The sequence below is a fragment of the Bombus vosnesenskii genome, unplaced genomic scaffold, assembly GCF_011952255.1.
Source record: "Bombus vosnesenskii isolate JDL3184/JDL3185 unplaced genomic scaffold, Bvos_JDL3184-5_v1.1 scf7180000013273, whole genome shotgun sequence".
Classification (NCBI taxonomy): Eukaryota; Metazoa; Arthropoda; class Insecta; order Hymenoptera; family Apidae; genus Bombus; species Bombus vosnesenskii.
The window spans coordinates 485,881-502,167 of record NW_022882931.1 but is presented as its reverse complement, the minus strand read 5'-3'; the positions used below and the strand labels follow the sequence as shown (position 1 = coordinate 502,167).

The 16,287-nt window shown below is 40.8% G+C and overlaps 2 protein-coding genes across 4 annotated transcripts in view; one reads left to right on the top strand and one right to left on the bottom strand.

Moving 5' to 3' along the window:
- LOC117231709 (cyclin-dependent kinase 4-like) overlaps window positions 1-13,095 on the bottom strand; it is a 26,129-nt gene extending 13,034 nt beyond the window's left edge. For 2 of the 3 annotated variants that reach the window (XM_033490389.1, XM_033490395.1), the window contains exon 1: window positions 12,977-13,078. The gene's annotated coding sequence lies outside the window, so the exon portion shown is untranslated. Of the gene's footprint in view, window positions 1-12,976 lie in introns of all 3 variants that reach the window. The other variant, XM_033490393.1, reaches the window with a different exon arrangement.
- On the top strand, window positions 2,628-16,287 carry LOC117231707. The gene is made up of 15 exons (XM_033490379.1): window positions 2,628-3,356; window positions 9,661-9,976; window positions 10,370-10,705; window positions 10,968-11,212; window positions 11,295-12,146; window positions 12,316-12,498; window positions 12,574-12,772; window positions 12,979-13,217; window positions 13,295-13,422; window positions 13,500-13,770; window positions 13,857-14,073; window positions 14,147-14,272; window positions 14,366-14,573; window positions 14,992-15,234; window positions 15,311-16,287. The coding sequence occupies exons 1-15, from the start codon at window positions 3,299-3,301 to the stop codon at window positions 15,416-15,418; spliced, it is 3,729 nt and encodes a 1,242-aa protein (XP_033346270.1). The 5' UTR covers window positions 2,628-3,298; the 3' UTR covers window positions 15,419-16,287.

Sequence of the window (16,287 nt, the reverse complement as noted above, 5' to 3'; positions counted from 1 at the left end):
AAACTAACACAGCAATTTAAACTATACCTAGTTCTCTGAACCGATAGGAATAATGAAACGATTTTCATTCTATTATTCTATCCCGGATGAGGATGAGTTACTGACCGACTAATTTCATGGACACTTGCCCAGGAGGCTAGCCGTTATACAGAAGTGCAATTTTAATTCTACGTACGCGTTGTGTTACAATGCAAAGACGAGCCCACCGGGCTTCTGAAAAATTCGTCGATAGGAAAAGGTGCGCCCGGTATTACGTGAGGTCAATGGGTAAACGGATTATATTCGAGCGAACGCTGTCCAAGAATTTTAAACGAAACCTTAAAAAGATTTTATTTGGGACGGAAAAAAGGAAACCGAGAGAAACTTTTGGGCACGCAGCCCAGTCACCGTATCCAACCATGGTGTATAGCATGTTCAAACGCAACGAGTGCCGGCTTCGTTATTTTGATACAAATTTGCGCGGATTCGATACGCGGCAAGTTTTTCTCGCGATGATAGCGTGAAACGTGCGGTGGCGAATGAAATTGAACATTACGGTGCAATTTCAGAGGCGGCTGCAACACGTCGCCTGATCAATGTTGCTCGACTGATCGAGGGGGCAGCCCTGCGCATTCCAGTCTGGTTTTACCATACCGAGAAAGAAGAAAGACGAAGAAGAAGAAGAAAATGAAGGGTCGCAGCTGTACAGTATCGCGAGAGCATTACGGGGAGTCTGGAAGTATAATCGAGACGTTCCAAAGGCACACCATGAGCTTCGTGCGTGTGTTGAACTCTCATAAATTCGCAACTCTCTTGTTGCATTACGATAATCACGTACAATATTTCCTGTTATGTCTTTCCATCTTTTTAACCCTTTCGATGTTACGTATATTACCGCTACTCATCTTTTTTATAAGATTTTCTGGCGAAACGAATCTCTGCCGTGGTATCATTTTCTTTTTCCTTTTAAATTACGTTCACGAAAATATCAATTTGCGTAAATACCTGCAGTTTATTAGCGAGAGAAGAACATGGCAAAAGGAACGCCTAAGACGACCCGCAAAAACTTTCTACAAGGATATCTCGATTGTTGCCATAATCTCACATGGAATGTGTTTCTCTGCTTCTCGATATTCTTTCAGGTTGTTAACAGATTCTTAAAATCTCGCAAAAAGGACTTGACCTGCCTCCACGTTCTTTCTATCCGACGATCATTTATCTTATTACTAGACAAAACATTTGTTTCCCAGTCACGTTAACACAGGCTAGTTTGTTATCCCGGAAAATGAGCGTGGAAAAGAAACGTCTGCTAAACTAAAATAAATGTCACCGACGGTCGATTAATTTTTCGCATTCTGCTTACAACATCCCGTTATCTGCACGTGTATATTCTTTCAGCATCTTGCACAATTACCCGCATCCAGGGGAACCAGCTGTTGTTTTCATAGGATTTTCTTTGCCGAAAAAGCTACGTTTCCCTTCTCAGGCGGCACAAATTTGTCAATTTTATACGTAAAGCCAAACTGCGTTTCTTAATTTCATTGCAGCAAGTACACGAATTCACCTTGGTCCAAGGAATTCGAGGAACAGTGTTCGCAACATCGTTACTTTTTCTGTACTTGTCCATTTACGCACATTCTTTTTCTCTTTCGGCGGTACACTTTCCGCATTAAGAGAAATATATAAATTAACATTATGAATAAACAACAATTAAAAACAAAAAAAAGAAGAAAAGAAGAAAACGCAACGCAGGTGGAAACGGGCACTCTGTGTCTGGCTTCGAGGACGTGAAAGTCGCACAGGTAGATTCGCTTCGCTGAAGAAGCTGCAGACGAGGAAGAAGGTAGCGGACGAAAGAGAGAAAGAGGAATGAGCGAATGTTAAAGACGCGCGAGGTCGCGAGTCGGGATGAAGTTCGGGAAGAGCGGTGTCCCGAAAGGATCGAAAGGTAGGTCGAGGTAAAGCCGGTCCGTCAAATTGGAAAAGAAAGAGAAAGAAGAAGGAACGAGTTGAAGAAGGCGAGTCAGATGGAAGAAAGAAAAAACAGGATGGAGAGAGAAATTTTGATGAAGAGAGGGGAGAACAGGAGTCGAGTGGACGGTAGAGCCGAGCATGGTGGAAACGAGAAACGAAGACGTGACGTATATACTTTAGAAGAGTGTAGTATAGTGCACCATGGTGTAGTATGGCATAGTTAAAGTGGGAGAAACCGTGTATGACCGTCCTCACGGTAAGCCAGTCCCGTGTGAACGACCGTGAAGCGAACCTCGAATGAAACTCGAACGAAACACGATCAAACCTTGAGGGTTTTCGTTCGATCGGCTCCAGGTTCCACTTTCTTTTAACAAGGGTCGACCGAACGAATTGCTCGACCGGTAAAACAAATCATCGCCCGGATCTACGATAAAAGATACGTTAGAAATTAGTAGTCCAGTGATTAGAAAGTCAGATAATAATACTGTCAGCAAGTGTAAATTCTGTGCATAAGGTCTGTTCAGACGGATTTCTGTGATCGAACGTCGATTGTGTATGAGAGATCAGTGGCTGTTCTCGTGATACTGGGTGAAGTGATCGACGGAGACTGCGTAAGAATCATGTAAGAAGAAAGAAAAAGAAAAAAAATAGCAAAGCAAAGGTAGAACACGGTATAAAAGAAAAAATGTTCACTATGAAAAATATAAAAAATAATCGTATGCCGTTTAAAGTCGCGTAAAAATCGTATCCCGATTTCGAGGTCGTCGAGCGTTTCTAAAATCCAATTTCAAGTGAAACTTTCCGTCTAATAAGGACACGCCGGTATATCTTCGTGCGACATCAGCCCGCATCGCGAGTCATGGTGAAATATTAGCGCGATATAAGCGGAAAGTAACGAGAAATCTGGATAGAAGACGTCGTCGATGTGCAAAAAGTAGTGAAAATAAGGTGACGGTCCGAAGACACACTACGTTGGCCGAAAAGCTGACGCGTACACCGGACCTATCGGCGGCCAAGTAGGTCAACCGGCGTGCGCGAGAGTGCGAGACCGAATAAAAGAGAAGAAAAAAGTCATCGGGGGAAGGATAAGACGAGGAAAGGAAAGAATGGTGAGACGGGGGCATTAAAGTTTCCACGATGCCCGACGTTTTTACTCGGCATAGGCTTGGAAACCAAAATGGCGGCGATCGGTTGGTACCGTGGCACGTTTCGCGACGATAAAGATTGGTCCAGCCACCAACACTCTTGAAGAGGTCCTTCAAAGTGTCCTTGACATTAAACCTGACCTTGATCAGGACAAGCAACCGCGGCACATTTCCACCGCAAACGCGCCAAAGGAATCAGGATGGTAGGGCACGTGGGATCCAAGGTCCTAGTGATCTTGTCCATCCAAATATTATTACGTAAGTAGATGAATATCGTTCGTACTAGCTGGCTAAATATGAATTTATAGCGGGAACAGGCACCACGATAATTAATTCAGATTTTACATCTCTGTCTGTAATTATCGTACAAATTCCCGCGAGAAATGATTTACGATCAACAAGAAATAATTTGGGATTCCAATTAACAAGATAATTTCTGGTTCCCCTTGGCGAGGAAATATCTACCGGGCAAATCGTTTGTTTCGCTCGTGCTTGAAGATCGCGAGAGATAAGATTTTTGCGGCAAGTCTAGCATTGCGATACGCGCGTGTAGGTCTTTACCTCGACAATTGACCATAGACATAAGACGATGCAAATATTCGACGAATTAACGCATGAACCTGTTTGATGGGCTGTTTCAAGTGGCCACGTGCGGTCGAGTTTTAAACCGGTATCTTGACCTCTGTCGAAAATTTCATGACGTTCCAGCGGCAAGATCGGAAAACAAAAATAAAGATACGATACAGTGGAGATTTTTCATCGAAATAATCGAACAATACGATCGAAGACTATTCGATCGAGACTGTTACGGAAATCGTACGGTCGATTCTTCGAGGATACAGTGAAAATCGTTAAACACCTGACGATTTTCTTTTTCTACGACGCAGATGTGTACGCAGTTATACATCCGGTTGCATGTAACTTTGTATCTAGTACGACCAAGTGTATCAACAATTTATTATGAGAATCTTGCGAATGTAACGTGACGTTGCAACTAGAGTCAATAGTATATCGTGGAAAAAGGAAAACCAGTAGTTCGATGACCCAGCCAAGATCAAAGCTGCTTATAAATATTTAAAAGTAACGTTTCGGATAATTAACTTTTTACATGCATCGAGAGCCATCGGATCTTTTCCGTTGAACGCGTCACATTAATAAAGCACGGCCCTAATTGGAGAGAAAGAAAGGAATTAATGAAATCTCGATTTGTATCGTAGCCTCGCCTATAAAACGAAGCACACGTCATAGACGCGTTTCAGAAGCGACAGAGGAGAAAGCTGCAAGCATGACGTGCATTCGCGTTCTGACACGTATATACCTGTTACTTGGAGATTTCCAGGTCCCAGTCTTAACGTGTCTGTACGAAGCATCCATGAAGATTTATGTTTTCACAGTTTACCAATGTAATCCTGTAGATACACGATATTATGACGCGAAACGCCAAGTATTCGTAAAATTAGAAAGAAGCAATAAATGGAAATTGAGAAGTTTAAAAGCCAGTAACAAATTCGGATTACAACAGTTCATCGACTTATGCAAATTTTTTGGGAGACTGGGTGCGATTGATCGTCAAGGTCTACGAGTTATCGACTCGAGTCCGCTGTATAATTAACCAAATCTCCTACGGTTCTAGCGTGATTTATTTTATATTTCGTCTTTGACGTCTCGTTTACGTAACGAGAAGAATTTACATGAGTCGTCCGATGTCATAGTTAATGCGGATGAACATCGACACAAAGGAACGTATCCGGCACAGAGTTTCGTCATTCGACTTTCGCCCAAGCACCTTAGTTGTGAAAGTGTCACGAAATCGCGTTGTGCACGGTGGAACAGAAAGTCGATTGGTTTGTCATTCGAGATTTCGTCTCCTAAACGAAGAACTAAAAGTTCCTGGTAATATTCGTCACAGGAGAACTGCCAACTGTCGTCAGAGAGGATCCTGAGTCACGTAAATTCCAAGATCGCTGAAGTCGATTTCGGCTTTTCACCACACGGTGAAACGATCCTTTCGTGAAAACTTTCCTTTCGTTGATTCAACTCTGTCGAGAAGAACAAAAAGAAACTTAAAATCCTATTACGCCAGAGGCCTGCTGCACAATTGAAAACTTGCAATTACTAAACGTTTTTATGTTACCAGTAATTGCATAGTGAAGAGATCGAATAACAGTGTTTTTGACTAAACTAACGTTATTGGTGAAATTTTACAAGTCACGTAATAATTTTCTCGTATAGGAGTAACAAATCTCAATGAAATTTTACGAATTACAAATCATTCGATTATCCCTTTAAAAAAGTATACGGTAAGATACTTTGTAAAATTGTAAAATCATAAAACCGAAATTTATAACTTGTAACTAGTAACTTGTCAATCTACCGATATGTATTATTAGGCAGTAAATTATTCAGCTAGAAGACTCGCGTATCGAAAATATCCTTTGATTTAAGTACTGTCTTGAAATTATACGTTGAAGAACGAATAGGTTGTTGGACACCTGTCGAATCTCACAGTGAAGGTACCAAATGTCACGTTTACCAGCGAAAAGAATAAATATTGGGCTGGAATGGGGTACCGTTAACTCTGCCGTTACCGCCTCGAGAGACGCCGCATAGCTCGGTCTACGCTTCCACGGATAAACCCCTTCGACGGTTCTTACTTTTTGTCCTAAGTCGTGTTAGACGCTGTTAGAATTGCGTCACGAGGTCAAATGATATTCAATGCGGCTCTAAGCATATTAGAAACCTTGGCTACCCAGCGAAAATCGCGATTCCCCGGAGTCCCATCTAAACGCATCGCTTTTATTCGCTTTTATATTATTTATTTTTATACAAGACAAGGCGCGTGTTATTGCAAGTTAAGACAAAGAAAGGCATAAAACGCAGAACAAAACTGGCAATTAAAATTAATAGATGGGTAATCGTTAATCCTACATCCGTAAGATTCCATTAGCAAAACCTGCTCGCTGGTAAATATTATCATTACAGAAATATCTGGCGAAGTAATCGAAGGCATCTAGAACCGGTAATATTTTTTACGCACGTTTTGTACATAAGACGCAACTATGTTACCTCGTTACCTGGTGAAACGCATGCTGTGTTTACCGTGAACAACGTCTTGTAAACTCTTGCATCTCCTCGTAATTACTTGTCTTAAGAAACATTAAGCAGTTTCTTTGGCGAAACAGTGCCGTCGTTTAGCGATAGCGTTTAGCGTCGTTGGCGCACGTGGCTCGCGAAATAATTCCGACGTTCGTAGAATACGATTGCGCACGAAAGATTTTGAAATTTCATTAGCGCTGTAACCACACCTTATCTTGCTATCGTGATATTATATCACGAACCACTGTACATATAACGCGAACAAGGATCGAAAACGAGCAGCGAAAACGAGCTCGTGCTAATCGAAATTTTCTCTTATTTTTACGACGATCAGATGAAAAGTTAAGAGTGGCAAAAATACCGATGCTGGAGTTAATTAACAAAGTAAAAGTACGCCGCGGTTGCAAAAGAGTAATTAGCGAGGAGAACGCATGGCTAATTATTTCGGGCAATGACTTCGAGGCACGGCGAACGAAGGTAGGAGAGGCCTTAGGCTCCTGAAGGATTCAGGACACCTCGAGTTCCGAACTTGACCAAGCGACTGCATTCCGTTCGTTGCGACAGAATCAACCATGCAATTCACCTACATTCTCACGGGATCCCTATCCGATGCTCTCACGTTAGCAAGGTTATGGTGTTCGTAAACACCGTTATTCGTTCGCAGCATGCAAGCCACGTTTGTAATTATTATTTATGCGATGCCGCGATCCAAATAGGAAACGAAAGTCTCTCGGTAACGCATGCTTTGTAAACTGGCTCGCCGATCAAATCTATTAGATAAAATACAAGCGGCTTCAGTCACGCGATCTCAACGATCCGATCGATTAATTAACAGCTCGTAAGCCGACAAACCGACGGCACGACCGATGTCAATGAAATCGCTATAATTTTAATCGCGAACGTGTTCTATCTTTACCCGAACCCTTCAATGAAACTTTTCATCGACTTTGCTATTCCAGTTAAGACGACGACAGACTTGTAATTTAGAGATTCCTTTAGAATTTAAGTAGAGTCTCGCGTTACTTTGCAACATGTCTTATCGAATGTGTTAAACTGAAAAACGTGAATATCTTAAACTGAACGAAGAAACACAAAAATGGCACAAACAGAATGATAAAACGTTAGGTATCTCCAGTTTTTAAATAGCACATCTTAATTAAAGCGGCTGAACATTTGTGAACTGCACTTATATCGAACCGTTCGTCCCCTGACGAGTCCAGAAAGACGAAATTCTACCGTAGTTTCAAGCTGAAAGAGTACCTTAGTTTCTAAATTGGCTGCTATAATGTGATACCAGTTACAGCTAAAATTGTGATCGCTCGACGACAATAATGCGTAATTCTAAAGGATAACAGTTCGCGTAACGTGTAATAAACTAAACAATACAGTGCACATAATCTTTTAGTTCCAGTTCAGGAACAATTAAATTAGAATAACTGTAGTTTAAATCGTCACAGTTTTTGGATCACCGATTTAATTCGAAAAACTGATCTTAATCGTAGACGCGTTTTCCTACCATTTCCGCAGATATCAAACAGAGAGCATCGAGAGCATGATGCTCGACGAGTAGAACGAAAGCAGCGATTAGCTTAATTGCGTTTGCCAACAGGCAGTTGCTTGAAAATCGTGTCGCTCCGTACAGTTCCTAATGAGCAATTAGCGATAGATCTTCTATTCGGGCTATTGCGATTCACAGGAAGTGAGAAACATTATTAGCGGCGGGATTTCGTGTTGATGAAGATACTGCACTACCTTCGAAGAAATAACGTAGGTACTATCAATCGGCCTATCTCCTTCGAATTGATTTCGCTATAATCTGAAAAATGAAGTCATGAACGGAGAAGCCACCGATGTGCTCCTTACCCGAACAATTTACTGTTTCGCTGATGAATAATTAATCGTCAACGGTGAACCATAATAAACTCAGCGAACTGCCAACAATTAATGCAAATGTTATCTTACCGCCCATCGTAAGCTTAAAGTAACGAGAGAACGAAAGCAGTAAAATTTGGGTTTGTGAATGAAACGACTCTCCAGCTTCTTCGATTCCTAATCCGGCCTTTAATGAAACGAACGAGCCCCGTTACATCGTTGTTCTTATTATCCCGTTAACAGCAGCAACTGTCTCGAGAGTCGAGTATTTCTCGAAACAGTCGGTCAAAGACGGTGAAAGGTCTGAAAAGAAGGAAAAAGTCCACAGGAAAATGATACTATAATATGCACACTTTCTATGAAACAAAGACGAACGTGTCGTTCGCGGGCTGATGCTTTCGGCAAAATCGAAACACGTGGTTGTCGACTGGATCGTTGTGGTGCCGGATCGGAACGGTTGATTTTCTCGGTTAGTATTCCAGGTTTCCGTACGACATATTCAGGACGTGTTACCGATCGCTACTATCGACCAACGATGATCTATACCACCTACCAGTTGTAGTTTCACTTAAATTGCTTCGCGCGCCGTTGAATTGTTGCATAGAAATCTGCCATTGTTTCTGCCTCGTATAGCAGACGGTCCCGATGTACTGCAACTGTTCCTAACCCAAACTGTAAAACGATCGTATACGCATATATATATATATGCACGTCTAAATGACGAACAGTAAAAGCGATATTGACGCTGGAAAGTCGAATAAACAGCCGGTGTACGATCACACCGTGGCGGAGATCGTAAACCGCTTGATTGTGTCATAAACTGTGCAATTCGTGAACGAAGATTAAAGGACTTCTCCGGGTTAAGTGGCAGCTCGCGATATCTCGTAATTAATTTCTGCCAAAAACTTGCGAATTGATCTGGTGTCAATGAACTTTATTCTCATCAGCATGCGTAAAAGACGTAAGGCGTGACGCGACGAAAGTCAGAGGAACGGAGGAAGAACGAGGAAAGAGATAGTAGTAATTTCATACGCGTCACGTCCACGGTTGGTCAAACCACTCGATACCAGCCTCGAGAATGTCAACCGTTCGAGTACCGTTTTCCTTGCCGATCGGCCGAGGATCTTCTCGATTTTTTGCGACTCTCGATCGCGACCCTTCCATGGCTATCGACAACGCGACGTTTCTTGCGATCACCAAGGTGATTTAAGTAAATGCCTGATTGATCGTACATCTGACGTCTAAGGAAACGTAGAATTACGCATTACGCTTTCGATCGATCATTGCTTTTGAAAGGTGTTCCGAGCATGTTACTTGATGATGCTTAGAACAAAAATCAGCGAATAATACCGTAGAGAATCGTTCAAGAGTACCGTTTCGTAACGAAATTATTTCATCTTCGCTGAATCGACGCGACGTCTTTCTCACGCAACCGACAAAGTTCTCAGCACGCTTCAATCCAAGTATAATTATCTATTTTCTTTCAGGATAATCGTTGCTTTTTGCTAGCGATAAAACATGAAACGTTCCATCGTGCACGGGCGCAGATAATTTATGAGTCAGTGACTGTAAACTGTTGTCTAATTGTTCACAGGTGTCTCGGCTATCCGGAACGATCCAACGTCGTCTCGTTCCTCCCAAGACGACATAATTCTCAGTGCCAGTGCCTACACGGGACCAGAAAGAACCTCAAGTGTATTCCATCGTGATGAATCGCCGACTTTCCAAAGAACTGTTCCAGCATTTCAACTGGAAAGCTCAAAGAGCGTCGATAACTACGATAAAGACGATATAAGATTCGAGGTCAGAAATACTAGGCACGAGGAATCCATTGATGAACTGACTTCTTCAAAACACGTGGACCATATCGATGGAAACAACATCGAAGTTAGACCCGGTGAATATTACCAGTAAGTCGATTAAACGTTCGATAACCATCGAGAAGATCACAGTTATTGGTTATGCAAATTTACATTCCTATAAATTGTCAACAGATGACTAAAGAAACAAAACCTAAATAGAAATTCGTTTCACGTATTAGATACAGATTGTTGTATATATATATAATAATATTATTATAATAAACATAACAATGCTATATACGTCGATATAAATCTTGCAAAGTTTACAGAATACAAAAATAAGTTATTGTCATTAGTTTCTTAACGAGCAGACGAGGGATTTACGATAGATTTCATTGATAAATTTTCACCTTTTTCAAGTATAACATTTTCACCATCATATTCAGTCTACTCGTTAGAAATGAAAAGGTAAACGAGAAACATCTTTTCCATGATTAACAGCATATCTCCAACGACCAGTGAATCCATGTCGGGGGAAGGACTAGGGGCTCCGCAGGAACCAAAACTCTTGTCGGAGCCCCATCAACTGACCGGAGTGTCAAACCAACAGGCACAGTACTTACAGGCAATAGATCAACAAAGACGAGCTCGCCAAGAGATTCCGAGGATTTATAGCGAGCACGCCCCACCACCTATTCTGCAAACTGCCTCTCCTGGTTATCGGCAAGCAAATCCCGATATACAGGACATTATCACGGGTATTGTCAAATTGTTGAATGGGAACGTGAACGTTGCTGCCAACACGGTGAGACCTTTGAGGCCGATTCAGGCTACCAGGTACACTGACAAGTGAATTATATACGATTATTAGACTGTGAATGGTTATGCAAATTTACATTTTTTATAAATATCGAGATATAATTATTATTCTGATAAAAGAAAGATTAGAACATAATTTTATTATATTCCGAGTCTTTTACAACGCTCTTTACGCTATTTTCCTTTCGAATAAATGGATATCTTTTAAATACTAGCTAACAATAATAAAATTATATTGTCTACTATATTTATACAATAATATTTATTTGTATTTTTGTAGAATTAATAACAGAGGACCACCGAGAATTTCCGATGTTCCACCATTGCCACCTGATTTTGACACACCTGGAATGAACCCACCCCCGCCGCCTGATCATCCTTATCCTTTCGAAAAACCACCAGCGCCTGACAGACCACTGATTAATCAACTACCTGAACGTCCAATTAGACCGTTCGTAAATGGAGTTCCATTACCAGAACAGATTGTTCCCCAAGGAAATCGCCCATGGACCTGGAATCGTCCTGGTAAATTTTTAAAAATATCCTCGTAGCCTAAGTTGTCTTTGATGTTGTTCTTGCTAAATTACGATTAATTTTGAATCATCAGGTGGAAATAGACGACCAATTCCTCCCTACAAACCGCTACCACCATCGACGAATTCCACTTTGAATCGGGAGAAGGAACAAGACGACAAGACCTCGGATAAACCGCATATGGACCTGAAACTTGAACTTTCATCGCTGGAAGAATCGTCCACGAAACAGGCAGAAACAGATCAGACTGAAGCTTCTACGAACGCTTTGGAGCATATAACAAAGGGTCAAGAAGAGAACAGTAAACAAAAAGTTAAAACGGAATCGAAGGCCACGGAAAGACCAATCTATAAGAACACGACGAGAAATGCCGAACCTGAACACTCGGCCAAAAAAGAAACTAAATATCAAGTTCCATCTAAAGCAAATACGACATCCACGATTCAGTCTAGTGACAAAACGAGTTTCACGAAGCACGTAGATTCTCCAAAACCCGTGATACCACTGGATGTTCCGATTAAACCTACGAAAGCTTCGAAGATCAACGACTCTCAGGGATCTAGTTCCATTACGAACAACGAAAAGCCTAACAATAAAGCGAATATTTCCAAAACATCGACGAAATCTTATTCTACGTCAACGTTAAATATCGAAACGATCTCGTCGGTTCAGGTAATCGAACCAACACCCACGAAGCCGGTCGTTCAATCGACTCCAGTTCCCACGAATAATGATTCGAGTAATACTGCAAGTGTATCGAGTACAGTAGTTTTGGAACCGAGTAAGATGTCTGAATCAGAAAGCACAATCGCTTCGAGTGTTTCAACTCCGACTGAGAATTTACCTTCGTCTTTCACGAAGACCCCGCCAGCCATTGAGAAAAGTGTAGTTCATTCGGCCTCGAATACGTTCTCGAAGAGTTCAGGTAGGACATTCGCTCGGATGCACGTCCCGTGAAATTTTTTCATTCGATAAGATAATATTGCATTCAGTCTATAATGAATTCCTCGTGCGGCTCCGACGAACAAGTATGCTTAATTAATTTCCTTTGTAACGGCAAGCAAGCTGTTATGCTCAATTAAATTCCTTTGTAGCCCCTACGGATCGCTACGCTTACAGACCCAGACCAGGGATCGTCCTCGACGATACCTTGGATTACACGGGAACTCAAGGGCTGGCTACTCAACGACCTTACGCACCACCAAGACATCCACCTCTCGGTGATATTTTTGATGTCACGGTCTCGGCTATTCAAGGTCCAGGTGGTGGAGGTTCAGGTAAACACTGACATCTTTTATTAACGCAGAACCCTAACCATCAATAATTATAATTCTCACGACCTTCGTGATCAGGAGAGGGTGTTAGAGTACCAGTAAATGGAGGAAACGCGGACGTGATCCTAACTTCTGCGATAGAGGGCCAAGGATTCGTCAGCATCGACGGGAAGAGAACGTACTTAAATCTGTTTGAAAGTTCTGATCGAACCTCGACACACGCGCAGACGCAACCTCAGCCCACTAGAACTCAACCACCCTCCATTGTTGGCACAGGGTTAGTGTTTCATACAAATTTCGATACAGATATCAAATAAAAAAGATTGTTCAGTGTAGAATTTAAATTCAAGTGTTTGAAGGCAAATTCAACAATTTTGGTTTTTAAATCTTTCATTTCAATTCTTTAATGTTTCAGTGCAAACCTCAAATTTTTGAATTTAAATTTTCGATTTAGATATGTTAAAATCAATATTGCTCTCACAGATTTGCAGTTGCACAGCCGGATCCACCGACAGCAACTCCACGACCCAGCGCACCTATTCGAAGACCGACGTTTCATAGAAGACCAACTCAGCCTCCGGTTAGAATTGACACTTGTATCGTGGGTGATACGAGCACTTGTGACATCAGTCAGCACGAGGCCTGTGCCACTGTTCAAGGAGTATCTGCGTGCCACTGTAAGCCAGGATATGCGAGGTTGCAGCATTCTTTACCATGCAAAAGTTCGTTAATATTTTAAAAGCCAATTTTTTAAAAAATTTATATAAGTTCATTATATCAAACTATCAATCGTTTGTAGAAATTATAAGTATCGTGGTATCAATCAGAGTGGATAAGATTTACGATAGAAAAGTGGTGTGGGATCGAGGATTTACCGATAGAGATTCTGAGCCCTATCAAACATTGGCCTACGAAGCAAATCGAGCTGTGAGCTAATTTAACGTTCGATCATATATGTTGAAAAATATTGAAATATTAAACAATTATTTTTTCCTGTTACCTAGATCGAATCTGCTATGTCGATGACGCCATTTTCGGACGAGTATATGGGCTCCTTCATAAATGGAGTATATCAAGGGGATGTGAGCCAGGGGCAAGGGGGTGTCTTTGTGAATGCAACCTTGAAACTCACTTATGAGCCAAGAACAATTAGACCAAGCTTAGCAGGGGAGCTACAGAGACATCTGCTCGGTGTTATTCACAGAAGAAGCAATAATATAGGGAACAGCGCCCTTTATGTTGACAGTCCACCTGGATCTATATCAAATTTACAAGGTGAACATGAAAAAATAACTCTCTATTTTAAACGAACTTCATTAAATAAAAAATAAAAGTTAATCTATACCTTTTAATCTCTATAGACTTGGACGAGTGTGCGTCGTCAGAGTTGAACGATTGTCATTCTTCGGCGGTTTGTACGAATAATTGGGGTGGGTTTACTTGCACTTGTAACCCTGGATTGAAAGATCCTCATAAGGATGATCCTAATGAATCCGGTAGAACATGTATTTCGTGTGCTTCGACTTATTGCAATAATCGTGGGTCGTGCTCTTACCAGGGTGACCACATGCAATGCACGTAAGTAAATGAGAATACCTAATAATAAAAATAAAAAATGATTGATTTTTTTTAATAATACTTTGGTCGAAAGGTGTTCTGGTAATTACTACGGTACCCAATGTGAAGTCGATGGAGAGGTTTTGGGAGTAGCGATAGGAGCGTCTGTAGCAGCTTTAATAATCATAGTCCTGACTTTAGTATGTCTGATCATGTGGAGGTGAAGATACATTTTTATTATATTTTTATATAATTTATGAAATGTATTCTAGGGGACAATAGTTGACAAATTCACTTTCTATACGTGTTACAGTCGAAGATGGTCGCGTGAACAGAAATCGGTCGGCTCACCAGTCTACGGTTACATTCAGGGTGGAATACCTGGTACCCTACCAGGAACTTTGGCAAGGGTTGGTTCTGTAGGTACTCTTGCTTCCGTGAAACAAGGGCCACCGACCAACTTGCCACCCTACATGTGGGCACACTTTGGCGATCACATGGCAACTGCCAATGTATATGCTGTAAGCGACAGGAATGACGATAACAGCGTTCCTTTAACTAATATCACAAGCTTACAAGAAACACTATTCAATTACGGAAAGAGAAAATACTACGAAACTGATAAAAATAATCTTCGAAATATTTTAATAGACGAAGCCACGAAAATTGTCATTTAGACCTCGCTGACCATTTTTCATAGAAATATACCTATTTCCTAAACTAGCTGACGATAACATTTCTGTTCAAAATTTCGTGAACTCTATTTCGCATCTTCCGAATTACACCAAACGATCTGTGTATCGCATCATCGATTGGACAGTGTTCCTTGTTAGTTAAAGATAACACGATTAGAGATAAAACAACGACAAATTATATTTTCATGTGTATTTGAAAGATTTATTCCGATAAAAAGTATATTAAATTTGTGTTTGATCTTAGACGGAACCTATGGGTCCAACTCGACCAAGTTCCGCTGTGTTCGGTTATCCACCTCTCAATATCCATGGAACATTGCCACCAGTACCATTGCCACGACTCCAAGCTCCGACAAGACCGCGACAAAGACATCAGCCAGATCCAGACAGCTCGGATTCCGAGCCGCAAGATAAGGACAGGGCTGATCTGATTCCGCAGAATAGTGGTTTTCATGTTCCCAGGCCAAAGTCCAGGTCATCGTTGGCGGTGAATATTCGTTTTTCCAATATGTCATTTTCCACGCTCGGATGCTTTGAATATTCAATGATGCTTCTATTTTTAGAATCAAAGCGGAATCTACAACGACGTGGAATACGACCAAGGTGATGTTCACCATTTATCGAAAAACAATATCCCGATGTCTACTTACAGGCCGTACTATCGAACGTGAAATCCCGGAAAAAACCTAGTTATATGTATATTGGTAAGGACGCTTGTACTGTGAGAAACGAGAACAAAGAGAACAGATTTATCTAGATATTTTAATCGACGTTCTAATTTATACCAATTGTTTCAATAAAACGAAAAGAATATTAATTAATCGTTGGGAAACGAGAACATAAGAGAATGAAATCAATGCACCTACTTAAGTTCGTATCATTGATCGCATCAATGTAAGTCAATCTGAGCAACTACTTAACTTCTATTTACATGTCTGTTATTCTATAAATATTTATTGTACTAGTGTTATCCTCGAAATACTTCGTAGAAGTCTAAAAAAAATATATTCAGGCTGTTTTTTAACGACCTAAGAAAAGAAAGGGTGTATAACGAACGATTAGCATGAAAACGATTGCCCCTTACTATTATGTAGTTAATACTTGTATCACGTTTAGTTATTTATATTACACGATAGAGTGACAACTATGAACGAAAATGCGATGCAATCTGACACCCAGAAAATGTTCAATCTTATTAAATTACTAACAATTTCATTTGTTTACTGTGCGTCATACTGCAATCCCCATTTTCCAAAATAATTATCACTGAATTGTTGACAGCAATATTGCATGTATGTAATGTCACTTACACAAACTTAAGAAGTTTGCTAATAATTAAGCAATCTTAAACGTAGAAATTGCATTGTAAACTGTAAGGTTTCCTTACGAGACGAGCTGAAACGTAAGGGCAGTATACTGAATAAGTATATACAAATAGGACAGTATACTCAACGATGCGTTCATTGCGTTGCGGGGTGCTAATACCATAATTCAATATGTAACTTTTGTAATTATATATTATATATTTTTGCAAATTGAA